Source organism: Xiphophorus couchianus, chromosome 13 (genome assembly GCF_001444195.1).
Source record: "Xiphophorus couchianus chromosome 13, X_couchianus-1.0, whole genome shotgun sequence".
Classification (NCBI taxonomy): Eukaryota; Metazoa; Chordata; class Actinopteri; order Cyprinodontiformes; family Poeciliidae; genus Xiphophorus; species Xiphophorus couchianus.
In genome coordinates, this window is record NC_040240.1 from 29,674,139 (window position 1) to 29,701,127 (window position 26,989).

Consider the following 26,989-nt stretch of genomic DNA (forward strand, 5'->3'; position numbering starts at 1 on the left):
CTATTTTTCTGTCTCAGATCATCTCTGCGTTCTTTGGAATTTGCCATCTTTTCGAATTGTCTTCAGTCTAAATAGTGCTTTCAAACTAATTACCTTTGTGCGGAGAAGAGAACCTGCCAGCTGCAGTAAATCATCAACACTAACAAAATGATGATATGCCTACAAGTTGCCAAGTTAAAAGAAAATCTGGAACTATTAGTCCAAGTCCATTCGGAAAGCATTCACAGTGCTTCCCCTTTTTCTATGTCTCTACATTACAGCCTTATTCCAAACTGTATTAAATTAATTTCTTTCTTCAAATTTCTGCACACAACTTTATGACAATGTGGAAACTTTCTTTGAGTGCTTTGCAAATTAAAAAAAAAACAAGAAATCACATTTACATGAGTATTCATAGCCGTTGCTTAAAACTTTGTTGATCCACTTTTGTTGAATTGTTCAGAACATGCTAGTTAGAATTCATACAGATTAACTGGCCTATTATTAACTTTGTTTTTTTTATATCTATTATTTAAAGTCATTTTTTAATAAAAACTACTCAATGTTGATCAACATTTTCACGAAGGCAACATGTTCTCTCACCGTTTCAGTGAGCCTTCTCCCTCCTGTTTGCTCTACACAACAGTGTAAACACGGAAGCCAGCTCGATCCAGATCCAGATCTCGCGCTGTGCTCCGCTCCGGGTTTTAGTTTTCTCTCGACAGGTCAGTAAGATGGCTGTGTCTCGCGGAGCCTCGTGCTGGTCTGGTTGATTTCTAGCTCGCGCTCTCGTTCTGTAACAGACCCCCCCCGCCCCCCCTCCAACACACACACACGCACAGAAAGGCACAGTGACTGGTGTCGGTGAAATTCATTTCCCCGGCTCTGTATTTATACATTCTTTCTTTCACAAACTTTACCCTCTGTGTTTGAAGTTCAAACGCGGTCGCTGTGGATTACCGGACACGGGTGCGACCGGAGGAACAAGGGGGGAATGAACCGGGACGACGGGTATGTTGTTACAAATGTAATTTTATTATTATTAAATGCTTCTTCGGAGTTTAACTGCGAGCGAGTCGCCGTGCTGAAAGAGAGGTAAAGAAAGAGTGGAGGCGAGAGAGAGGGGATATCATGGCCGCTCAGGTCGCCAGCGTCGCTGCTCTCAACACTAGCCCGCCTTCCGAACTCAAAAAGCCGGACCGGGACCCACAGGACGAGTCGGTACCGGGCGAGAAGCAGCATGAAAACAGGGACACGGGACCTGACGCGGGATCTCCGGTTCAGAAGGAGCTGCAGGACGGGAGCGATGATGGGAACACTGGGGGAGGAGGGGATCCTGACATGAAGAACGGCAACGGGAATCTACCCAGGGTAAATAATAACAGCAGCAATCAGAATGATACAGGCGGGCCCGAAGGAAATAACCTGCCCGGGCTGGGCCACCACCACCCCGGACCCTTTCCTCCACCTCCTTACGGCTACAACCAGCCCTATAGCCGGGGCCCTTTTCCTCAACATGGCGGACAACAAAGCCCTGGCATGGCAGCTGCATCGGGGCCGGGCATGATGGACCCTTACCCCGCTAACTCACACGAACACGGCTACCACAACAACTACAACAGCTACACCCCGTTCCAAAACAGGACTTCCTACCAGGGCCAGGGATACGGGCCCATGAGCTCCCCGCGGAACAACCAGCCTCCGGCGGCTGGGGGGCAGCCAGGCAAGCAGCAGCAGCAGCAGCCAGCAGGAGGAACCACCGCTATGGCTGCCTCCTACAGCAACCAGAGGTACAACATGGGGAACCAGCAGCCTACATCCACGCCAACTTTGAACCAGCTCCTGACATCCCCCAGCTCCGCCAGGAGCTACTCCAGCTACCCCCAAGGAGACTACAACAATCAAGAAGGGGCCAACAAGGGAGTAGGAGATATGAGCAGCACTCAGTTTGGTGGGGTCCATCCGGGTTGGCAACAAAGGACCCACCACCCCTCTCCCATGAGCCCGGGAAACACTGGACAGCCAGGCAGCAGGAACCAGGTAAACCCCACCTGCCGCTCTCGCCTCACTTTGACAGGGCAAGTGGTTGAGAAGAGGCAACGTTGAGCTGCATTTTGCATTGGATCAGCCATTGTCTGTAAAGCAAGAGCTCTATAAAATGGCTGCCTCTCTGTTGCTCTCTACACCAGCCCTGCAATGGTTGTTTAAAGGGAGAATCGTGGTGCATAGTCCGCGAAAGTCGACGCGGGGTTGTGTGCTCGGTGCGGGGCAGGAGTTTGACTAAGTAGATCAAGAGTTAGCGAGGAAAACTTGTGTGTATTACTGTGTGTGTGTGTGTGAATAGAGGAAGGGATGAGGTGATCTTCCCTCTCAAATCTCCTCTGGTTTTCTGTGTTGACATCAGTGCAGCTCCTGCTGTGTTTTTTTGTTTAGTTTTTTTACGGTGAGGATCTGCGGTCAAACCTCTTGCCTGTGATCCTGAGCTCCCCTCTGGAGGGGCAGGGGGGCAGATAAAGTTGTCTCCGCGGCTGTCAGGGCTACAAACAGGATGCAAATGACAGCGATGACCGTTAAAAAGCATTTGCATAATTACACAGAGGGAGAGAAAAAAATAGGTCTAAAGAAGAAGAAAAAGAAAACCGTTTCTTTTCCGACTAAATCCGTGGCGCTCGGGTCAACATTGCGATCGGTGACCCGCTAATGACTCATCCCGACCGGGAACGCGGCTCGGTCGGGCTCGGTTCTGTTCGGCTTTCTCCCCGCCGCCTTTCACGTGGCCCCGCTCGCTTACAGTTGGCAAAGTGCAGATTGCCTTTGCTTTGGGATTTGAATTATGGAGGTAAAAATGCTGCTGTCAGAGCCAGGAGACAGTTGGTCTTGAGTTGACATGCGAGCTGAGATCTGATTGGCTCCCTGCTCCTCCGCTCTTGGCCATTTATAATTGCCAGTAATGGAAGGGCTGCAGAAAAACAGCTACCCCCTCCAATCCTCCTCTCTTGCCCTGGTAATGTGTTCCTCCACATTCGTTGGGTCTCATTTTCGTCTTTTTTAGAATCATTTAAACAATATTAGTCCCCCCCCCTTTTTTACAACATTAATTGCATATCATATTTATTTAGAAATCTTCTGTGGTCGCTAATATTACGTGCTGTATAAACACCAGAAACGGTACAAATTGATTTGGTTCTATTTATTTTCAGCACAATTTTTGCCCACTTCCTCCCACTGCAGTAATTTGCATGCTGACTGTAGTGTTGTGAGTCTTATATTATTTTTGTTTATATTCATATGTTTAGCTGAACCCTCCCTCTCTCTACTCCTAAGTCATTTCTATCATTTTCAGTGCACAAGGAGTTTTCTTGTTTTGTCTGTTTTTTGTTTTGTTTTGGGGTTTTTCCCCCTCTCAGTCCACCGACTCCAGCTCAGCAGATCGGGTAGGTGTGGTCACGTAGCCACCGTTTGCAGCGTTGCTCTCCTGCTGTTTCCAGATCAGGTGTGCAGAAGGAGGCCCACGAGCTCGAATGTCTTCTCCTCCGCCATGTGACACTCGGACTGGCAGCGGTTCTGTTTACAAGCAAACCCCGAGGTGTCAGCCAAGTGTCACAGCTTTTCTTTTCTTTTTTTTACTGTAGGTTTTTCAATTGCCTAATTTACTTCCACTGGCAGAGTTTCCATGTCCCCAGTGATTACCTGCACCTTGGCGCACGTGTGGTGTTTTTACTCCACCTCATGTGTCATGGGGCAGATCACAGTGCTCTGTATGATGTTTAGTTTTTATGTTAGAATATCTGTGGAATAAAATTGATTAAAGCACAGATTGATGGGGGATTCTGTTCTATTAGGTTGTCCTTATATTTACATCAAAGGCCCTTCTACTCCTTATCCTATTCCACATTTTGTCATGTCACACCTAGAAACATTGATACATGTTTTATAGAATAAAGTGATGCATACTTTCAAGATCTTTTACAAAAACAAAAAAAATCTGAACAGTGTGGCGTGCTTTTGAATGCAAAGCTGAGTAGAATTACCCTTCATTTGAAGCAAGTCATTTGGGTTACGTCTCTACCAGCTTTACACATCTAGAAGCGGACGTTTTTCCTCGTTCTTTGTAACATGACTTGATTGGATTTATTGTGTACTTTGTTTAGGCAATATTGTAGCATGCTGCTTTTACGATTGTTTTCTAGTTTGAAGGCGAACCTCCAGTCTAGTTCCCAGCTCAGCAGATCGGGTAGGTGTTTAATCAGTTTTAATCTAACTCCATTTTGTCTGCCGTGAAAGTCCGCTTCGTTCGGGGAGGTGTGAGCACAATCAAACTCCAAAAGAGTGCTTTGCCTAAAAATCCAGGTCTCAGTTTGGTTAAAATGAACTCCTGGCACAGGTCTATTACATACGTGAATACCAAACACACCGAAGCAGGAAACGGACTAGGACGCGGGGCATTCTGGGTAAATGAATCCAAAACAAACGTTCAGATTTAGTGCCAGTGAGAGAAATGGTTTGTGGTCTTAAACAAATAACTGCTAAAATTTGATGCCACTTCATTTAGTTTTTACATTTAGTTTAGTTTATTAGTTTATTTATAACAGTGATAATGTGTAAAACACATCAATTAAAGATGCTTTGCACCTGATTTAGCTTCAGCTAGTTTCTGTCTGTTGATCCATAGTGGATGAGTTAATCCTATTATACAATCACTGCACAAAGTCATAAAATTACAACGTATATAGTACTAAATGCCAAACATCTGCTCTGTAATCACTAGTGCCAAAATTAGTTTTTATTTTTCTGTTGGTTTTCTAACAAGTCTTTCCTGGCATTATGAGAGAAGTCCTTAAGATACATATAAAGTTTAAGACTTTAATGAAAAAAGAAGTTGCACTCAGAGGTTTTTGTGTTGTTTCTTTCAGTGGTTCTTGGTGCAGCGCCACCACAGGTGAGGAGGAAAACAGGTTTTTCAAATGGTTTGGTTTGTTTGACACAGTGCTGCATGAAAGAGAACCACACCAGCTAAAAATGGAACTAATGTTTCAATTTTGGTCCCCAATTGAACCAAGTATACCAGGCGTGAAAACACCCTGACAGATCTCCTTCCTGGTGTTTCTCTTCCCATTAAGCCAGAGTCTCTGTGTCTATTTCAAAGTCATGTCTTTAAAGTGTCAGTTGTCTTCTAAACCCAGTGTGTTGCATCACAAACGGGAAGATTTGGTCTCAAATGACCAGAACATCTTCCTCCACGTACATTTGTGTTAGGTGCACAGCCATGTCTTGGTACGTTAGCAACTCTGCCAGACTCATCCCGTCTCCAAATGATTGATTGAACAGAGTTCTGAGGGATGTTCGAAGCATGGGCCAACCCAACATTCCAGAACTTTCTCCGGGATAATACCAACGAGACTAGTCCAGTACAAAAACCTAGACGTCTACTTTGTTGTGCTTAATTTCTAACAATGTCGATGAGGGATTTTTACCGCTTTCCTGAATCACAACAAGGTAAATAGGCTCCACTTAAAGTACTGTGCTGCCCTTTTGCATTGCCACTTAAATGGCTGTAAAGGCATTCAGCTCACAATAATTTAAACCAGATAGGCAAATATTTGGGCTTCTTGCCAGAAGCGATGAGAAACGCCACACTGCGTAATGATTTATTGATTTCCTGGATTGATGAGTCATAAAAGTTTTAAGCATTTTAAATTATGTCTTTTATTCATCATTCAAATCAGTTTGTCTGTAAAGTATCAGTTAAAATGTTTTCTAGATCACTGCTTGATGGTTAAGACAAAGCAGTGGGTATTTCCCCCAAAATTATTTGTGTAGTTTACAGTTACGTATTTGCATTTATAACTTTAACTTTGGGACATGGATTCAGTTTGGAATTATAGTTGAATCAAATTTCTTATTTTTCCAGTTCCCTTATGCAATTTTATGTTGACAAAAATGCATCAGAGGTCAAGTTTCTGTTTGGTTTCACCGACGGTCGTGTCATTATGTTCGTACCGAGAGCAATTGATTCAGCTACACTTGGTTTTCTCCGGTTTTACCAGGATGGAGTCCTCCTCTAATGATTGTGTGGGAGCTGAACTTGTGCTAATTGACGAACAAGGTTGCAAAACAGAAAGAGCCGAAATATAAATAAGCATATTTCATTAAGAAGTATTGTGGTGGCTTCAGATTTTGATAACAGTATTAAGGCTGTTCATAGTTTAATTTAAGGGCAATTTTCCAAAATCCTAGTGGCCACTTCCAGTTAAGTCAGGAAAAACAAAATTGCATGTAGACAACCTAATAAAAACGCAGATGACATTGGAAGCGATGTAGTATGCATGCCAGACCTGTGGAAGGCAGTGAAATGTTGGGAACTTTCTGATTCAGAGGATGTTTTCATAAGCCTTCGCTTGTACGTACATGAAAATATGATCTGGCGCATGTAAGCTATGCACCATCACTGATGGCATAAATGTTCAACGGTCAGCAGATTTAGCATCATCATGCCAGACAACCCGAAGAGGAAGAGGTGTAGCAGCACAGACAGAAGGTGGAGGTCCGCCATTGTGATGTGACTGGGGATATAGTTAACTGTTTTGGGTTTGCCATTACATGGATGTGATTCGAATTGTTTGTAACAAGTTTTGCTCTGGAGCCCTTTGTCAAACATTTGCATTTTTGTCTGCCAAAACAGCCAAACGCTGTTGCCGTGTAAATGAGCGACCAAAACATCGTATCAGTGTAAACGAGTGGCCACAATGCTGTTCTATGCTGACCTATGCTGCTGTACAATGCTAATCAAGATGCCAAAACGCCATTGTGTGCAAAGTGAGAGGCCAAAACATTATTACAGTGTAAACGAGATGCTAAAATGTTATCATGTAAACCGGATGCCAAAGTCCATTTAAATGGATACGTAAACGGGGGATCAATTACCAAAATAAGAGACCAAAACTCAACCAAACTTTTGTATTTGGCCATCCTCCAAAAAGTTGCGTTGTGGAAACAGAACCCTAGATACATCCCTGCTCCAACACTGATGGTGGCTCTCAAGGACTGGAGTTAAAGACTTTTTCTTTACACTGTTGAAACGTTATTGAAGGGGAGGAAAAGAAAGCAACAATTAAATGTGTGGATTGTTGTTTCATCCTCTGTGTGTGTGTAATGTAGACTGGCGACGTATGCAGAGTGTGTACTCTGCCTCTCGCCCAGTGACTGCTAGAGATGGGGACCAGCCCCCAACGTTGGAAAGATAAATGATTATAGATAATGGATGTCATGAACAAAAACTGGAAATCTTTTATTAATTCAACAAATTTGAAGGATTACCATCCAGTACTCTGCGTGAATAAAGCTTAGTTTGTAATCAGTGGGGCCATTACTCTTGTGGTTCTGATATCTGAAGACCAAATGAAAAACTCATTGCTGCCTCCAGCGTCTCTGAAGGAATTGTTTCGGAAGTATGGGCCCAGAGAGTCAGCTGAAAGACGACCAATACACTTTTGTATTGCTTTCAAGAACCTCAAATTTGATTGTTTGGAAGTATTTCTGGTTGTGAATGACAGACACTTGTAGTGATCTAGAATTTATTTTGTTATTTCATGATATTATTGTATTTTCTTTTTTACCAGAGGCTAGCATTAGCACTATTACCATAACAACAAATTTTCCTGTACGATAAATTGCCCCAGAAGTTATTGTGATAACCGATAATATTGTTGTTTTGAGACCATTTTCAAGTGATTTATTGGCAATGGCTTCATAATGCAAAAGCACATTCTTGTAGATCAATAAACTATAAATTCTAATGAACATTTAACACTGGAACTGGAAGACATACTAAATATCCAGAAACAACAAATCAAATGAATGACAAAGTCTGCAAACAAAATTATCCTTACAAAAAAAAGGCTAGTTGAGACCAAAACATCACAGTGACAACTTGGTCATCTAGCTTTGGTAAAACAACAGAGCAAAAAGAGAAATGATTGAGATTGTTTTAAATGATCATGCGATTAATTGATTTATTGCTTATTGCAACACGCCTAGCTTGCATAATGTGAGAACCTCTTAGCGGTCAATGCCTACTCTGTTAACTATAATGTCAAGCAATAAAGTCCAATGCGAAACTCTGGAGTTGCCCCCTAAGTTTTTCACATGCGCTAACTACCTTTCAAACACTTCCTGCTTAAATATTCTAAGACACACTCATATTGTATGGGTGACAGAAGCGTTGGATGGTAATTTCACTATTTGAGCCTGTTAAGCTTTCTAAAAGGTGGCAGAGGCTGAAATTTAGACGAGGGCGAAAAGGCAGTGTCAATCTCTGTGGTTTCCCACGGTGACTGTCGATTCGAGTGTTTTCCTACACATCTGAACTGCAGGTGGGGAGGATGCATTATCTTGACAGCTATAATATTAAACAGTGTTTAAAAACTAAAAAAAAAAAAAGCTAGTAGAGATGCTGCACAAAACTACATCTGGAGGTGGGCAATGCTTCATACCATCCTTTTGTTTGATGTAGTGGCTTCAGTTTAAGTGGCGGCTTTTTTTTATTTCGACTACAAGTAAGAGCTCCTGGTTGCATTGTGCGCTTTATTAAATGCTTTAGCTTGTCATTCATCAGCATAATTGGCCTTTTAATTGCTGCAGATATATCTCCTGTAATAATCCCACAGAGGATGTTTTTATTGTGCCTCTCACCTGCCTTGGGCCACACGATCAATGGATTAATGTGTTAATTGAGTGGCTGCGGAGGGGCTAATATTGTGGGTTTTCATCATGACGGGCACATAAACGGGTTCCTGACAGAAGGCTGTTGTGAGGGTTGTTGTGGATGGCGGTGCGCCAGGTGGTTCCCCCGGCCCGACACACGGTGGGAAGTGAGCTGTCAGGGATGCCTCCATCCCACACCGAGCATGAACTGAAGCAGGGGTGTACCTGCCAAAGAAATCCCCGCGGTTGAGGATATGAAGGGAAACGGTGAACTCCCTTGGTTCATATGAAACCAACAGAGGAGTTTTACCACAAAGTGGTTGATTAAGCTTGCAGAAAAACACGTTATGGAAGCTTTATGTAGTTAAATTTAGTTTACCTGATTACAGAGCAGGCTCTGGTTTGTCATTTTTTTAGGGTGCATCCACACCAGACATGTTTAGTCAACTTTAACTGTACTCTGATTAGTTTGTCTAGAAAGTACAGTTTGTTTGGGAAGACGTGAATGAGCAATCAAACTCTGGTTCGCCTGAAAATCTTTGTCTGGGTTCGGGTGAAGTGAACTCTGGTGTGGTTCAAATGTACGTGTGAACACCAAGCGGACCGGATACCGCTCCAAAAGCAGGAAGCGAATGATAGTGCAGGGCACTCTGAGTAAATACAACCAAAAATAACCCCAAACATGTTAGTTTAGAACTAGCACTATTAACATAGTGCTATTTCAAGCTTGAGAAATAGCTTGTGGTCTTTTGCCAAAGAGAAAAGAGAAATCCTACAACCACTAAAATCTGTTTTTGTTTCCATTTTATGAAGAAGAAAGTTGCTCTCAAGTCTCCTTCAGAGGTTTTTGTGCTGTTTTCTTCAGTGATTCTTGGTGTAGCGCCACCACTGGCGAGGGAGGGGAACAGATTTTTCCAAAGAGTTTGCTGCATTTGACACAGTGCAGTAAGAAAGAAAAACCCAGCAGCTGAAAATGGAACAAATGTTGAAACCAGACTATCAGTTGTGGAAATAGCCTTAAAATGCTAACAATTTATTAATTGCTAAATAAATTAATTTATAGAAACAATAACTCTTCTGTGCATGTATAATATATGATCAGTATTTGTAGATCTTTCTGTGGAACGTAACTGCAAAATATTCCCTGGAAATCTGCAGATTCACAGTGTTGTTTTATATAAAGGATAAAATATTTTAAAGAAGATTCAGCTTGTGAAGCTGAAATACCCTGTATGGTGGAGAGCAGATGCTCTAGTGACAGAACTACTAGACACAATTTTGGCTGATGTTTCCAAAGCAGCCAATCCAGGCGCAGTTGTTTTCCTTGGCGCTGATTGGCTGTACTCCTCAGAGTGAAGAGAAGATGTTAGCTTCTGTGTTAGTGCTGAGCTGTTTTCTACTGTGCGTATTAATGTATATTTAATTAGTGTCTGAACTTTTAAAATACGCAGTTCTACATGTTATAGGGGAATCTGTGAAGTTATGACCAGGGATCGCTTACTATGGAGGTTATAGGTCAAGTTTCTGAAGGTGAACCTGAAGAGAAGATTTTGAATTCAACTAATTATTGCTCTGTCCCTTTTCTTAGAAAATCTATTGATTAATAAATTACCCAAAGAAATCATTTGAAAAGCTCTACAGAAAATTTTACTATTCATTTTTGCTTAATTCTCTTGGCTTAAAAACCAGTTTAGGAGATCAGTTTGTATCCAAGGCTATTGTTTTCTATGAACTGATTCTGACTTTTGAGTGAAACTGAGGTTAAACTGGCACTGATCAGATGATGGTGGTGATTTATTGATTTATTTTTTGTTCTCCGGTTCTGTTAAGCTTTGATTAGCACATGCATAATCCTGTGGCTTCTTTAAGAATAATTAACTGTTCTGAATATTTATTTCTAGCTTCCCCCGCCTTGAGTAGTTATTAATTATTCACATTTCAAGGTGAAGTCAAAGTATTATGGAGAAAAGATGGTGCATAGCAGGACTTTTTGATCAAGATATTGAAATTGTAAACTGACTTTTATCATTTTCTGCTGATTGTTTGTGTTAATAGGATTAGCGATGTTAGCATTAGAACAACAGCAAAGTTCCCCCCATAAAACCTGCTAAGGGTTCCTGGTGCATTTTGTGTTAAAAATGTTAAAAGTTTACAGGAAATGTAATAACATGACATGTTGTTGCAAGACATTGTTGAGAATACTTGATGGTATCTCAAATTAAAATTGAAAATTGCCCATATCTGTCAAGCTGTAAATACACCAGCAACCTCTGACGCATTTTGTTTCAGTTTTAGTAAACATGACATAAAGTTTACTACCTCTACATCTACTGCAACACATTTTTTTGTATGCGTTTTATTCTCAAGTTTGGAAATACGGCCAAAAATCGGAAGCCATGTGAGTTGTCAGAGAACTGAAACCAGGCTTTGGCTAGGACCTGCCTGATTGGTGGATTCCTGGAAGACTTTGAGCTTGACTTTCTAGGATATACATGCAGCAGGTGATTGGATGCAATAGACCTTCTCCAGGAAAACGACACACCTTGTGCTTGATGAAAAATTTCAGTTTCATGTTTTGTTGTTTTTATGGTGACAGAGCAGCCTTTCAGTCAATAATTTCATCCCAGTTTTCAGAAGCATGAATCTCCTGTCACGCTTCCATCTGTTTATTCTAGTAATTGACAAATATTTTCTACAGTATTGTCTCTTTAATGTGCAAAATGATATACGGACTCAGTAGGAAAACCTAAATAATCTAATCTGCTGCTGCCAGTTCAGTTGTCCTGACAACCAGAACAGCATTTTTCCAAATAATTTGTGTTCAGCGAACGCACCGCGAAGTCCCAGCAAAACACAAAGAGGAGTTCAGATGTGAAAGAGTTAAAAAGAGGGAAGGTTACTTTCGACTTTTAAGTCTTCACTGCTGAGTAATGATTCTCCACAGGCCACATGGACAGCACGCTGCCTCCTGGCAACTGTGTGTGTGTGTGTGTGTGTGTGTGTGTGTGTGTGTGCGTGTTTGTGTGTGTGTGTGAGATACTGTGGTAGTGTTTGCGGAAGAGGGAGAAACGGTGTCAGTGATACCCAGGGGAGGGGTGGGGGATGGTGGGTGTTTTGTGAATGATCTTCGTCTGTCCCTGACAGCTGTGTGTATTTGTGTATAAAGTACGGCAGTTACTTTGTGGTTTGTGTGTGTGTGTGCGTGTGTGTGTGTGCCGCCTCAGGAGCTTCTCCTCTCTGACCTGCTCTTACTCCACGTGTCACCAGCCATCCGTCTTTGTGTACCAACAGCAGCCTTTTTCACGCCGCTGACAACCACAAGGCACAGTCACGCCTCTCGTTGTTGTTGTTGTTTTCAGGAACAGTCCGCTGGGGAAATGTTTTCATTTCAAATATTAAAACAAAAAGGAGTGAAGAGGAGCACCTCCGCGTTGTCTGGGTTTTCAGAACGGTTGAAAACTTTCAGAAATTTGCAGTCTTTTCACAGCTGATACAGGGCGCTCATGCATGTTTAAAAAGTTTTAAATTTATGTATCTAAAATCAACGCCTAAAAATGTCTTGTATTCTAAAGTTAAATCTAAAATAATATCTATAGTTAAGGCTGTAAAAATATCTTAAATTCATAGAAAAAATTTTATTTGGCCTTAAATATGTTAATCAAGGTTTTACATTTTGTCTTAGCAAGACAATTCAATCTTGTATGTACTGTTTTTTTTAAATTTTCTGTCATTGGAGTTCTGTGATTCAAGGTGACCACTTCCGCCGGTAACTGGCTTCTAACATGGGGTTAGGGTTAGCTAGCCAGCTTTTTTACATCTAATATTGGTGATGCGAATGTATCACCAGTTGGCAGGACGATGTTTGTTTTTTGCCACTGACTCATTCTTTAAGCCAGCAGGATCCCACCATCATACCCTATATATATATACACACAGTATATACAGTATATATATGTATGTATGCATGCATGCATGCATGCTTTTTTCTGTCTTAAATTTCATTAACAAGGTCTCGTAAAGTTTATCAAATTTGATAAAACCTAAAACCTGCAGAAACCCTGCTGATAGTCCACTAAGCACAACTTTCCTTCTTCTGATATTAGTGGTTTTTGATAGAGAAGAAATTATCAATCGATTTTATTGTGATAAATTTACTATTGAAGTAATTGTCAACTAATTTAGTAATTGACTGATTGATAACTGGAGCACAGACCCAAACAAAGGCTATTTGATGAAAAAACTCCATATTTTTAAACCAAAACCATACTAAATAAACATGCACTTTGTTTTTATGTTGAAAACACGACTGTCTGTACTAAAACTCCTCAACTGGCTTAGTTTTAACTTCACTCAGTTCAAATTCATTAACAGAAATCTATGTTGCATTTTAGACAATAAAATGTTTCTGTTAACACTGGGAGTACACTGGGTACACTGGAAGTACCAGGGTTTTCGAAAATTAATTGAAATATTTGTTCATTTTTAATGTATTTCTAATATTGTTTTAAAAAGTGCTATGTGGTTAAATAAAAAAGCTGTAGAATGGGCCAATTTTTTTTAAATCCGGTTAATTGTTGAATAATCGGCTGGCCAACTAAAATAATTGTTGTAGCCCAAATTTTAGGATTTATCTTTTGTCTTTGATAAAAGACTAAAGTTCTGGCTCTAGACTGGCTTATTTGTTTTGGTTTTATCTACCCAGAATGCCCTGCATTGTAGTCCACTTCCTGCTTTTGGAGGGGACCAGAGTTTGCTTTATTGGTTTGCATCAGAGTTTGATTATTCATCCTCACCTCCCCAAACCAACCGGACTTCTTGAGAAAACCAACTAGAGTTGGATTAGAGCGAACTAAGCAGGGCTGATGTGACTACACCCTGAGAAGTTAATAAACACATCCAGATAGTGAAAAGGCCGTGATCTGAATAATTGTACGCTCTGTGTTGCATCTGACTGTACAGTGGCAGAACCAAGCACCTCATGGACAAATGTCAAACTCAGGCTATTGCACCAGGGCACGCTGGAATGTAAAAGTAATTTATTTCTTTTGACATTTACCTTCGAAAATGCTCCAGATTAGCATAGTAATATCCTCCTCGGAGCCTGTGCGGTACGACTGGCTCATTTACATGACGTATGAGGGTTCTGGGGGGGGGATTTTATGGAATAAAGTGGTTAACCTTTAAATAGGTGCAGTTGTTGATACTCCAAAGGTAGAGACTGATGCTCCTTTCCTCCTCTTATACACATTTCACCTTTGATCTGCACAGGAAAAGGCTAATGGCTTAAATATCGAGCAGAAAGACGGCAACATGAGCAAAGCAGGAGCTGCTCCAGGTTCTTCACTCGTATAGGTTAGATTATAACGTTTCCTTAAGTCATACAGTGCCAGTTTTAGGGCCTTGTGATTTCTGCAGAGTGGAAAACAGACGGAATCGCAAAATTTAATCAAATGAAAAGGGATCCACAACAAAGTGGTAGTTTTTGAGGTATTTTGACCGCTGCATCCTCCTGAACCTGCCGTTACCTGGTTAGGTAGGGGTTAGCTTTACTTCTTTGTTTATAAAGACAGAAAATAAAGATTAGTGATGCTGGAAAGGCTTCTTGCAACACCAGAACTTTCCTTCGGTGGAGATGTGTGTGACTGATGGAAGAAATAAAAACAAAGGTTCTGTTCATTAGAGGGATCAATGTTTTACTTTGTAATTTTCTTTTTTTTTGAGACTTATTTTGCTGAGTAAAAGCATTTCCCACAAATGTCCATCTTCTCCATATCAGTAGGCCCTAGAAATTAGTTTTATTTTTTGTGTTTAGTTTTTTCCTGCCAGAATCCCACTTTTTCCATTTTTATTTTTTTGAATTCCTCCTTTTCCACTCTACCCATATCATTAAACCCCCAAAATGGGTAGAGTGAACGGAAACAATTCGGCAAGTAAATAGCCAAATAGTTGCGTATTTGCTGCTGTTCAAGTTGTTTCAGCAGAACATCGAGTTCTTTCACAGGATGTTTTTGAAGTGTTTCGCCATCATTAAAACTAAACATCTCATAAAAAAATTTCACATTTGAAAGAAAAATCTACCTTTTAAAAATGTTTGAGTTGAACTCAACAGAAATAGTTGTCTCATAAAGAAATTGCAGACATATTCCCCCTTTTTGTGTTGCTCAACCAAAGTCCAAAGTTTTTATACATTTTCCTCCCTTCTTGAATATTGAAGTAGTTCAACAAAATCTCCACTGAACTCTCAGCTCTATTGTACTGATTTTAGTTGAATGCATAAGAGTTGGCATGCATCAACGGCTCGCGTTTGCTCACTTCTTCTCCGTGTTTTTGATGCGACTCTAATCTATAAGTTGTCGTCTTGTGTATTCTTGCGCCTCCTGTCAATCCATAAACATGAACATTGAGCTAAGCTTCGAGTTTTTGTAGTTTTCTTTTGTTTTTTTCCCCAACAGTTCAGTTCTGGTGCTGACCTGTGATGGACTGGTCATCTCCTTCTCACTTACAGGAGCGATTATTTTGGGACTAACGTGAAGAATCCTCAACGGATGAATATAGCTTTTAACCTCCGTCTGCCATGGAGTATACTGCACATGGGAACGTTGGTTTTTGGTGAATCTTTAGTTAGGTTAGCTTTTTGGCACTTTGGTTGCTTTAAAGTTAAAACATTTTCCACTCACTTTTTAATGGGTCTTGTTCACCCCCAATACATTCCTTCAAAACATCGACAGTTTTAGGGTTTTCTAAAAGACTGGCCTCATTCGTTTCCTGGATGTTTAAGCAAGCTAAGACAGCTAACTGTAAATCAGAGCTTTTTCCTCGAATACTGTTGGGTGATTCTTCAAGTTATTTGAAATGGATTTTGTAGAAACAAGTGAGCAATTCTCTGACAGGGTGCATTTTTATTTTTTCCAGTTGTGCAAAACCAGCTGATTGATTGAGCTGTAATAAGTTTTCAGCTGTTTTTTTTTTTTGTTTGTTTCATGCCAACACTGGCATCCTTAAATCTGGAGGATATTTGGCAGGTTTCTGATCATTCTGAGGGAACAAACATTGTAACGTAAAGCTAATTAATTTCCATTTGCATGATGGTTTGTTTTTCTTGTGTCTTCATCAAATTCTGGATGAAAAAAGTCCTCAGACTGGTGCTTTGGTCTCAACTAGTCCTGTTTTAGTCTCAACTAGTCCTGCTTTGGTCTCAACTAGTCCTGTTTTGAAAGACACTTTTGTTTAGAGACTTCCATTTTATTTGTTGTTTCTGTTGTTTATTTATGTTGAACATTTAAAATGTCTTGCAGTTCCAGTGTTAAATGTTCGTTAGAATTTAAAGTTTTATCTTTGAGAGAGTGTACTTGCATTATTTTGCCCGTTGCCATTATGAAAACGGTCTTAACACATTATTCTAAAACATTATTAGGTGCGTCCTGATGCACCTTTTTCACCCACGATACGAAATCAGCACAAATCATACATGATTTTATGACTTATTTTGTAGAGTGGGATGTTAGAAATGGCTTTATCAGGTGATGTTACTCAGAGAAAGATAGTAACAACAATTGATTTGAGAACAACTGAGACATTTCTTACTAACCAATGGGTCTCCCAGAAGGATATAAGCGTAGCTGGATAAAAATTGTGGGGTGGACTAGATGATGGAGCGGAGCGCTGCTATTGTTGTGCTTAGAGTTTAGATGCAGACAGAAAAAGTCCGCTACTTGTTTTTTAGCTGACATCAGACTAAGATTGGGCGCATATTGTTTATCATTTATCGTGATAAATCTCGCGTCATGACAAACATTTTATTTGTTTCTTTTTCCACAATAAATTTCAATAATGATGTTTAAAGTCCCTCAGTACTGTCTGGATTATTTTTTACTATTTTCTCCACTGTTTGGTCAATGAAAGTATTAATATTAGTGAATTTGAAAGTACAGCTAAATGCAGTCACTGGATACAGTTTAGTGATAACAGTCACACTTTTCTTAAGTGACATTTATAATACGCTTCTCACAATGTGAGTGTTTTTCAAGTGCCGTGCGGTAGCAGCGATAGAGTTACCTGGAAAAGGAGGAATAAACAGCTCTTATTACCACTTTTATCGTCATCACAATAGCACCACAAAATATCGTGATAAAGCTGTAAGGGGAGAGTTTGTATGTGAAGTGTGCTGGTATGTCTCCTCACTTCTGATTTGCAGATTTGCATCAGAATGGGCAGGTGTTCTGCAGTATGCAAATAACCGACCTCACTGGTTCTAACGGTCCTACACCGTTCATCGTCACACGGCCACTAATGTTGATTCTAACGACGTTAACCGTGTTACTCCTAGATACAGTTATGTCAGCTGGCTTTTGATTCTGTTTTCTTCAGATGGTTTGTTGGGGTGTGTGCGGGTGTGTGTGGGTGTGTGTTATCAGTATTGTGTCTCTCACCATGAGACAGTCGGTGTCAGAGCCAGGTCCTTAAGTGGTTCTGCCTCATTCAGCAGCGTGTGTATTTTTGGCATCTTAGTGAGTGACACACTTTCCGTAATGGGTCGTCCAGGGTGCCGGTGGTCATCCTGAATAAGCATCCTTCCCAGCAACGCGTTGTCATGACGTAACCGCCGTCGCCTCGCCTTGGAGTCACCGCTGCCCAAGAGCAAGCTGGATAAATTCAGAGGCCTGATTTTATTCCATCAGCTTTCTCCTTAAAAACTCAAAGTTTTCCAGGATGATGGAAATCAAATTGCTGGTAGGGGGAATAAATAAATTACACATCAGTTCAAAAGACTAAAAAATAAACCAAACTGAAGAATATAATATCTATAGTTTCAGCATGTCATACACAATATCATTCCAGTTAGCAATAGTTTTCCCTCATTACTCACCGTTTTTATTTATTTCTGTTAACAAAAGTGTTGTATTTCAGTAAAAGTTTTATTTTGTTAGTTATAACCATCTAAAATAACCTTGTGTTTTAGTACTTATTTATTAAAGGTATACTCTACATGCTGGTCTTACTCAGAGCCCTTCAGGTAGCTCCAAATAAAACAGCAGCCACCTCCACTCGCTCATTGGAATCAGCCGCTGTCACCTGGAAATAGAAGTTTAGGCTGACGGCTTGACAGCTGGCAGTCTGGGTGGATGTTCACTCTTTGGCGTGTGCAGCTGTAATATTGAACTGACAGGCCTGGCAGCAGGGAACCTGCTTTTATTTTTATTGGATGGCCTCGGTGAGCTGTTTGATCTACCTGATAGGACTGTTTTTCTGCCTTATTTCCCACTCAGTGCACAGAATCTTTCAGCTGGTACTGATATGTTTATTATTATCCACCAGGCAGTGTTGTGCGCCAGTCAGTGCTGTTAAATTGAAAGAAAGATGAGTTCCTTTTAATGGAAGGATGTGTGAATTGATTTTTTTTTTTTTAAGCCTTTACATGAGGATGGAGTTTTTAAGTTCTTGTGTGGCTTCCTGACCCATCAGAATGTCTGTCTGGTTTGTATTTCTCCCTGTTGTTAAATTTCTCTATAAAATTGAAGCTTTAGAAAAAAAACTTGTGGGGTTTTTACAAATGTTTTGCCGTCGGCCTAAAATTGAACAGATCTGATGGTGTTTTTGCCTTTACACCTCACACACACACACACACGATTCATTGTTCACAAATATAAATGCGCTCACGTCAGGCTCACTGCACGCTCTGGGTTTTGGCACAAATTTAACATCATATTCAGAAGGTTGCTCTTAAAGGCTGAGAGATCAAGCAGTGGGGCTTTTTGCTTGATGCATAACATTGGTGCATTATTCTTTGAAAATGAGCTCTTATAGATGGATTTTATAAAAACTGACACAGGTAAACTTGGTTTAAAGAGCACCTTCCCAATTGTCTGTTTTGGGGTTTGCGATCAGCGCTGAGGTGCATGAAGAGATGCCGCAATAGCGGGGACGGCACAATTGTTTTTATAAATGCCATCTTTGGGGCGTGCTGTGGAGGCGCAGGGGGTTAGCACGCCCCACGTTTGGAGGCCTTAGTCCTCGACACGGACGTCGCGGGTTCGACTCCCGGTCCCGATGAACTTTGCCGCATGTCTTCCCCCCTCTCCTCACCCTCCTTCCTGTCTGCCTACTGTCGAAAAAATATGAGCCACTAGCGCCGCAAAAACTCTTTGGAGAAAAAAATGGAAAAAATAAATAAATAAATGCCTTCTTTGTGTGAACCTACTTGCTGTGATAGTCAGTCACTTTGCTGCGTTTGCGCCTTGAATTTTGTCATATTGTAGGGCCATTTGAAATTCGTTTCATCTTCCAAATTCCACTTTTTCCGTTTTTGTTTTTAATTCCAATTTTTTTCTATTTTTCCCATATTTATTAGCCCATATTTATCAACCCAAAAGTATGTAGTTGTGGCGAGAATTAAAAACGTCGAACAAATCCGTAGAAGTCAACATTTACTGAGAATCCGTTTGACAAATATAGCAAACTGCTGTGGTTCAACAGAGCAGTTGTTCTACAAGGTATTAGTGTGTTTCTGCTCTGCTTGACCAAAAATGAGCAGTTTGATATTAAATTATTTTCTTAACAGAATATCTGATTCTAGACACATAGCAATAAGCACTTTCAACTCTTGCTTCTACTGATTTATTATAAAGTCCAAGAGTTAGCAGACGTGACTAGCTGCAGCTAGCTAGCTTCTTCTCTATGTCTGTGTGTTGTATCTTTCTACCTCCAGTCAGTGGACAGAAACTGTTCTTCTGTTTCATAAAACTTGCTGACACTGAACTTTACGCCAAGGTTTGAGTTATTTGTTGTTGTTTCGGAGCCTTTTTTTTTTACCATGGCTAAGCTGTTAGCAGAGCAGATGTCAAGCCCCGCGTTACCAGGTATCTACGGGAGCTGCAGTGGCCAAAACACTACAGAAACTACCCTTCAGTCTTACCTTACCTATCAGATATCATCTAATGTTGTAAAATTCCACATTTTAGTTTGGATTTCATTCTGTTTATTAAATTCCATGAGCCCATTTGTGTTTTCCATAATGTGGAAATCATAGTGCCCTAGATGTGGATAATGAAGAAATGTCTATAAACCTGCACCTTCTCACGCCAGGTTCAATGTGTCAACTGTCTTTACTATCGTTGTTACTGGTGTATTAAAAAAAATCCTATTTAAAACTAAGAAACAAATGAAACTTAGCCTGGTGGGAGGGCAACTCAAGCCTGGCGGGCTGCCAGGCTCATAGCACACTCGGGGAAACCCTGAATTCCAGTTTGTTTGTATTTTAGTTTTTGGTGTTCTCATCCCAGTGTCAGATCCCATCCGTCTTTCTCCACTGAGCATATCTAGAAGTTGTCGTGAACAGCTGGGTGAACATCTGGGTGAGTGAGGTGCCTCTGCTCCGCGTGGATGACGTCGGCGGCACCACCTCCTCTACGCTGTGCTGCCGTAATCTTCACTTTTACTCCGAGTCATGGAGTGGTCAGAAGGGAGGTGGAGTTGTTTTTTTTAATTGGTTCAGATTAATCTCTTAATTAAGAACACAACCTTTAATTTGTCTTGCTTATTGTAGGCAGCCGTTTCAGGCTCACCGTTTGGACATAACAGTAAGATAAATGTAATTATTTTTCTTGTGATATTGTTGCCTTTACACCTTAAACGTACACATCCACTGCAGCTTTTCTTCCTGTTAAAGCTTATTGAACAGTCGCCACCACGAGAGTTTGGAGTGCATTTCTGTGAAAGTACAACTGATTGTATCAGCTGAACAGAATCTTGATTCATATCAGCCTTCCAACCGCACTGCAGCGCGGCGAGCTGAGCCATGATGAATGGAACGGATGAAACTGCTGCTGCTAACCCGTCTCCGCTCCACAGCCAGCAAACACGATTTGGACTCGGTTCTTTTAGTTGATTTTCTTTAAAAGAAGAAAATCAAGAAAACCCTGGTTTTCTTCTGCTGGGAGAAGACCGGGGAGGGGTTTGAGGAGACGGAACACAGGAGAGTGGAAGTGAAGAGATTCAAAGAGAAATCGAAGAGATGGTTTAGCCTCAACTCACCTGAGTTGTGGGTTAGAAGCTCTGTGGCATATTAAAATAATAAAAGGATGCAGGTCGTATATTGTATTTAGCTTAGTTAAATGAATGTTTATACTAAGTTGGAGCTACAAGTATTATTTTGGTGTTATAAAGAATTTTTAAAAGGTAGATTTTCTCTTATGTTTAAAACAAGGCTATTAGTTCTGCACATAATGTTTGAGTTCTTCATAAAATGAGGGGGAAGCACTTTTTAACACCTTAAACCACAGCAATCTGCTTCATTTGTGACGCAGAGCAACAGGAAATGTGGACCTCTAGCTATTGATTTGTTAAAAAATATTCAGTCACGCTATAATTGCATACTTCTTGGATTAATAAATGAGGTTAAAATGGAATTTGGAACAATGAAAACAATTTCAAAAGGTGGAATTTGGGGGGCAGGGGGTTACAGACAGCGGGATATCCCATGTCACAGTGACTCCACCGGCGGTCTTGGACGGCTCGCTCTGTGGCCGGTGTGTCGTGTTGCGTGTTTGTGGGGCTCCCAGGCAGAACAATGGCGTGTGTGCGCGCACGCGCCAAGCCGAGGCCATGTGGCGGATTAAATTGGCAGCAGTTGTTTATCGTCTCTCCCCTCGTGGTCCATCTGCTGCACTCGGCCCTGCCGACTAGAGCGCCGCCTTCCTGCTCCACCCTCCTCACCCTCACCTTCCGTCCTCGTGTGCGTCTGACGCTCGCGCGCCTCTGAATCGTTGCGATATCCACCGTTGGCCCGGGCTGTGACACAATATTCTCAGTTCAGCATCCTCTGCCAGCGGGCTTCCCTTTATGCAGATTAGCCATGTGCTAATTTTGGTCATTTATTTATTGTTTAACTGCGGAGGAGGAGGAGAAAAGAGAGGAGAGATTTCTCTTGAAGTGACTGATGACTGGGCAGAAACACTGTTTGGTGCACAGAAAGACTCAGGATTAGATGTTGAATGCTTTTTTTCTTTTCATTTTAAAACAGAGGAGTCCCAAACAGTTTCATGTCAAACGTTTTTAATGTTTTGCCACAATCACCAGCAGCATCCTTTTTATTTGGACTTATCAAATCAAGATGGAGTGATGCATAATTGTCATTGTAAAAGTTGAAAGGATTATTTTTAGTTGAGCATTGTGTATTTGTTTGCAGTTCACCTTTTCCTGGACTTAAAGCAGCAAGTTTCTGAGGTCTCAAGCAACTTCGGACTTAGAGATTCTGAATTATAGGTCTGGACTTTGACTGGGCCATTCTAATATACAAGTATGCTTTGATCTAAATCCGTTTGTTGGAACTCCATATGTATGCTAAAGGTGATTACATTCTCCACAAGAACAGAGAAATGTTTTCGTTTATTAAGGCTGCAAGATCTAGAACGAGGTTGTTTCTGTCCAGGACATTTCAGACTTCATCTGCTACTCTGTAAAAGTAAGCCAGTAGTTTGTCAAGTAGCGTTGTGCCCAGCTTCAAAACTGTATTTTTGTTTGTCAAATATGTTAGATTTGCTTTACGGAGAAAAGAAAATCAGTGAATAGGTGAATTTACCCTGAATAATTCAGAGTTGCAGTCCACAGAAAAATCTGTGAATTTTCAACCTCAATTCGGTGGGGGTCTACTGCATCCCCAGAGCATGATGCTGCCACTACCAAGTTTCATGGTGTGTTCAAAGTGTTATAGTTCAGCTTTTTGAATATAAAACAGTTTCAATTAGTCATAGCAAACTAGAGTTTGATGAGATTTTTTTTTTTAGTTCTTTTTTGCCTTTCTTGTGTGTTTTTTATGAATGCTTCCTCACTGGATCGGCATCATTTCCTCTAAAAAGTAATTTTTGAATTTTATTTTGAACCAAGTTTGAAATGAGAAACTTCTTGTTTAATTATTGTTTGGATGAGACGCAAAATAGTGAAGGTGTAATTTGACTGTAAAATGATAAACTCTACAACACCGCAGGCTTTTCAAAAGTAGCAGCAGAACCGACAGGCGGATCGTTTGTCGCGTTAAAGTTTCTCACAGCTTGGAGGTTTTTTTTTTCTGAGTCTGATTGTCGTATTAATGAAGGGAGATGAGTGATGCTGCTCACCTCCAGCCTCCGACGTTTCTCTTTGATCTCTGGCTTCCTGTTCAATACCGGCTTACATGTTCAACATATTAATATCGGGCTGCAGCTAACGATTAATTTAGTAATCAAGTATTCTGTCGATTATTCTGCCGATTTAATCGGATAAAAACAGTTGGCACATTCTGCCGATTTCCCATTTAACCACTTAAGCTTATTTGTACAGTATTAGAAATGCACTTAAAGCTTTTTGCCTTTGTTGTGTGTTTATCTGAATGATCAATAATCAAAAACTAATTTAACAAAATTTTCACATAAGAACCTAAACATTTTATTGCATAAATTTAATATTTCTGTAGCGTACACCTTATCTGTTAACTATTTTTTTGATTAACCAATTAACAGCAAGGGGTCTTAATAGTTTATTTATTTTTTTAACCAGGTGAAGCTCAAACTGCCACTTGTCCAAATTTACATCTTAAATGCAAGATGTATATATTTTTCTACAGTTTTGGCTTAGTTACAGGAGATAACGTCTCTCCTTCTGCCTTGTTTCAGAAAATAGCATGTTTTCATTTAGAGTCTGTATTCTCCATTTAATTATTGTTTGGTTACTGATGGTGTCAGTAACCATCAGTAACTGTCAACAGTCAGTAACACAACTTCCTGTCCATCCAGGAAGTTGTGATCACTTTATTGAGCTCCAGACATGAACAACCATGTTACAAATATAAATATGGTGTTTCAACACAGATCAACATTTTCTGATTAACGTTTAAATTAGTCTTGATGGCGGTGGCGGTGATAGTGGTAGGAGTTCGTCCCTTACCTTTTTTTTCTTTTAAAGCATATTTAAATTGGTAACCACGTCTGAACAAAATTGTCTTTCATCAGTCTCAACTGTATAGTTAGATCTTCCATAATGTCATCACAATTATTAGTCCAAATTCAGATATTTTGCACAGATTTAAAATGGCAACGTTTCCACACATTTGACCAATCGCCTTCCTGTTTTCTGTATCTCCTCCTTTTTCTGACCAATCACTGCAACATGTCTGAATTTTGACCAATCCCATCAGCCTCCCTCTAATTTAACTTCCTGTTTCACAATGTCTCTCAAAAGCCGAACCTTCATTGATTAGTGAGAGGAATTAATGTGTGACTCTAATCGGAAACATTTAGCCTTTTCTGTGTGATTTGCTCCTACAGTGTAAACAGTTCATGTTGACTTGAACGACCAACACGAAGGTCCTTTTTTGTGTTTTGACCTCTCCTCAGGACATGATTTTACTTGCATTACAGGTGATACTTCAAGAACTTGAAAATGTTATTTACACATCAAATATTAACTATGTTAAAATCCTGACTTTTTTGGGGGGGGCGGGGAAGGTTATGTGCAGCAAATTAGATTTCTTTTTTTGTAAGACCATCTTATGGCAAAAATAAAGCTGAAAAAAGATTTGTCAAAATGTGGTTAGTAATATTAGTCCACAATAATCACAAAAACAAAAAAACACAAACAAAACAAACATGTCAACATCCTGACTTAACAGTGAAGCTTCAGTTCTTGTTTCTCCTCTGCTAATTCAGTGACCCAACCAAAGAGGAGCAGAGCCTTGGAAAGCAGCCAATCACCTCTATTCAAGATGTGATGGGATTCAACCCATTTAATGCAATTCTCTCTGGTAATCTGAAGAATTTCTACTAGTGGGTTAGATTTAAAAAAAAAAAAAAGAAATCAAAAGACATGCCAGGAAAATGCATCTTGTGTTGGGCAGCTCTGGCAACAGGTAGGACCCGACTGGCATGGGAGAATAAACGCCCCCAGGAAGAAAAGATGGAAACACAGCGAGTGACATCGTTGATGAGAAGGAGCCGAACAGTTCGACCGTTTGGCTATTTAAAGTTGGACCAAAAAACAAAGTGGTGTGTGTTTCAAGGATGCAAAGCTTCACTATCCCAGACCAGTGAGTCCTATGCCTGTGCAGTGGAACTGACTCGGTGCTCACAGAATTGGACATTTTTTCTTTCTTGAGTGAAGACAATGTCTATTTTATTTATTTAATTAATGTCATTGAAAGCTGCTGATGTTTGCAGAGAGGATATAAAGAACTGAAATTTATTTTCTTTCTGAGCATAGACGTCTATTTTATTGGGGGTTTTTTCCCCTTAAATTTTCACTGTGCAATATTTTTTTGTCTCTATGCTTTTTTTTTTCTCTGTTTATACCTTTACAAAAAGCAATATTTAAAATGAGCTAAGCAAAGGAGAAATTTTGAGAATTCATATTTCAATTCCTTTTTTTTGTTGTTTCACATCAACAAAAGTTTATGTTCATTTTTGTTCTGTTCTGTAATGCTTGACGATTTCAGCTGAAAATATACCTTCTATTTATCAAAAGCAGACGCATAATGTTTGGTGTCATGTTCGACTTTTAAAAATAAAGCTCTTAAAATCAAAACAAAAAAAATTCCCTTTGACATCTCACTTACAATAAGAAATTGTACTGGATGATAAGTTGTCCCAGAAATTATCATGATAAACGATAAAATTGTTGACTTGGAGACCATTTTCACCTCGTATAGTGATAGTAGTACAACAATGCAAAAACACATTCTCACAAGCTTTAAATTCCAAAAAATCGGAACATTTGAAATATCCAGTATAACAAATGAAATACATTTTAAAGTCTGTAAACAAAATTAAAGTTCAAAATAGGACTAGATGAGACCAGAGTGCCTGACTGAAGACTTAGTCATCCATTTCTTGGTCGAGAGAGAAAAGAAAAAACCTATAAATCATGCAAATGGAAATTATTGAGCTTGTTTTAATTTATCATACGATTAATTGACTTGCTTATTGCAACATGCCTGTATATATATTTGCATATATATGTATCCACATACATGTAAATGCACATTGAGTTGTAGCATTAGCTGTTAGGTATGCATTGTGTTCAGCAGAGAGAGGACCGGGGACAGAAACTCTTAAGGTCGCCTAGTTTTATACATTAGCCCTCTGTAGCGCCACCCTGAGGCTAAAAGCTTCAGTGTGATTTCTCACCTGACAGTCCAGTACTGTAGACTCGGTTGGATTGGAGACCAAAGTTGAGAGATTTGTTACATTTTCAAAAATGGGAGTGGCATCAGATTTTAGTGGTTGTATTTCTCGTTTTGTCTTTGATGAAACACGGCGAGCGCTCCATCTCTCCCGTTTGTTTCGGTTGTGTTTACCCAGAATTCCCTGCACTATAGTCATCTTCTTATTTTTAGAGCGGCCTCCGTTTCACATGTGCATTCAAATGGCAAAGTTCACTTCACCATATTCTGATTCATTTTCATAAAAATTGGAAAACGGAGTCTCTGTTTCGAGGCTGCACAATATATGTGGTTGACTTGCAGAAAGTAGGTCATTGGTTCAAATTTTAGTGTTGGGTTTTTCCGTGTGGCGCCATAGATTCTCCCCAGGTACTCCGGCTTCCTTCCGCAGCTCAGAAACCTGACTGTTAGGTTTAGGGATTAGATTTTTTGTCAATATCTGATATGCTGATATACTAAAACTCATTTGGCCAATAACCTATACAATACCAATATTTTTTTCCTACACCTACTTACTGAATCTATATGGCTTTCTCTACTGTGGAATCAAAATACTGCAGTATCTTTGTCAATTTAGCCTGCTACCAAATGCAAATGCTAAAAAGGAGGCTGAAAATGATGCAACACTTTCAACTTGTATTATGTTTAACATCAAAATTATTCATGACATCTGCTCTGTCTAAGACAATGACAACACTCAAACAGTGCAAATTTGATGCTGTGCTGTGCTGCAAGCATCTTTGTCAGTGGTTTGTCATATAAAAAACTATTATATCTGTGAATTATTTTTGACAGAATTGGCGATGTCTGATATTATATTTTACAGCTACCTTGTGTTTGTGTCACGTATAGTTGGGTGTGCAGTTTTTGTAAATAGCAAAATGTGTTGCAGTTATGATGCTTCCCGCTGTAACACCGTAGAAGGTTCCGCTGCACAAGACTTAAACTCATATTTTGTGTTTGGGAATAACGTTTGCGATTCCTTCCTGTTTAAATGCAAACTTCCAAACCCTGACCATAGATGTGTGTCCGACTCTTTCCCTGCTGAGCCTCAACACTGCGACAGGTACATAAAGCTGCTGTAAAAATATTCTCAGTGCCAGAAGAACATCGACCCAAGTT

The 26,989-nt window shown here is 40.1% G+C and overlaps 1 protein-coding gene across 2 annotated transcripts in view; it reads left to right on the plus strand.

The window, feature by feature from the left end:
- The first annotated feature begins 772 nt into the window (after positions 1 to 772).
- The window catches only part of arid1ab (AT-rich interactive domain 1Ab), a 72,588-nt gene continuing 46,371 nt past the window's right edge, over positions 773 to 26,989 (plus strand). The window contains exon 1 of one of the 2 annotated variants that reach the window (XM_028035402.1): positions 773 to 990. Coding sequence is in view for 1 of the 2 variants with exons in the window: in XM_028035401.1 (XP_027891202.1) it covers positions 1,111 to 2,019 (909 nt within the window). In the remaining variant the exon portion in view is untranslated. Of the gene's footprint in view, positions 991 to 1,110; positions 2,020 to 26,989 lie in introns of those variants that run through there. The other variant, XM_028035401.1, reaches the window with a different exon arrangement.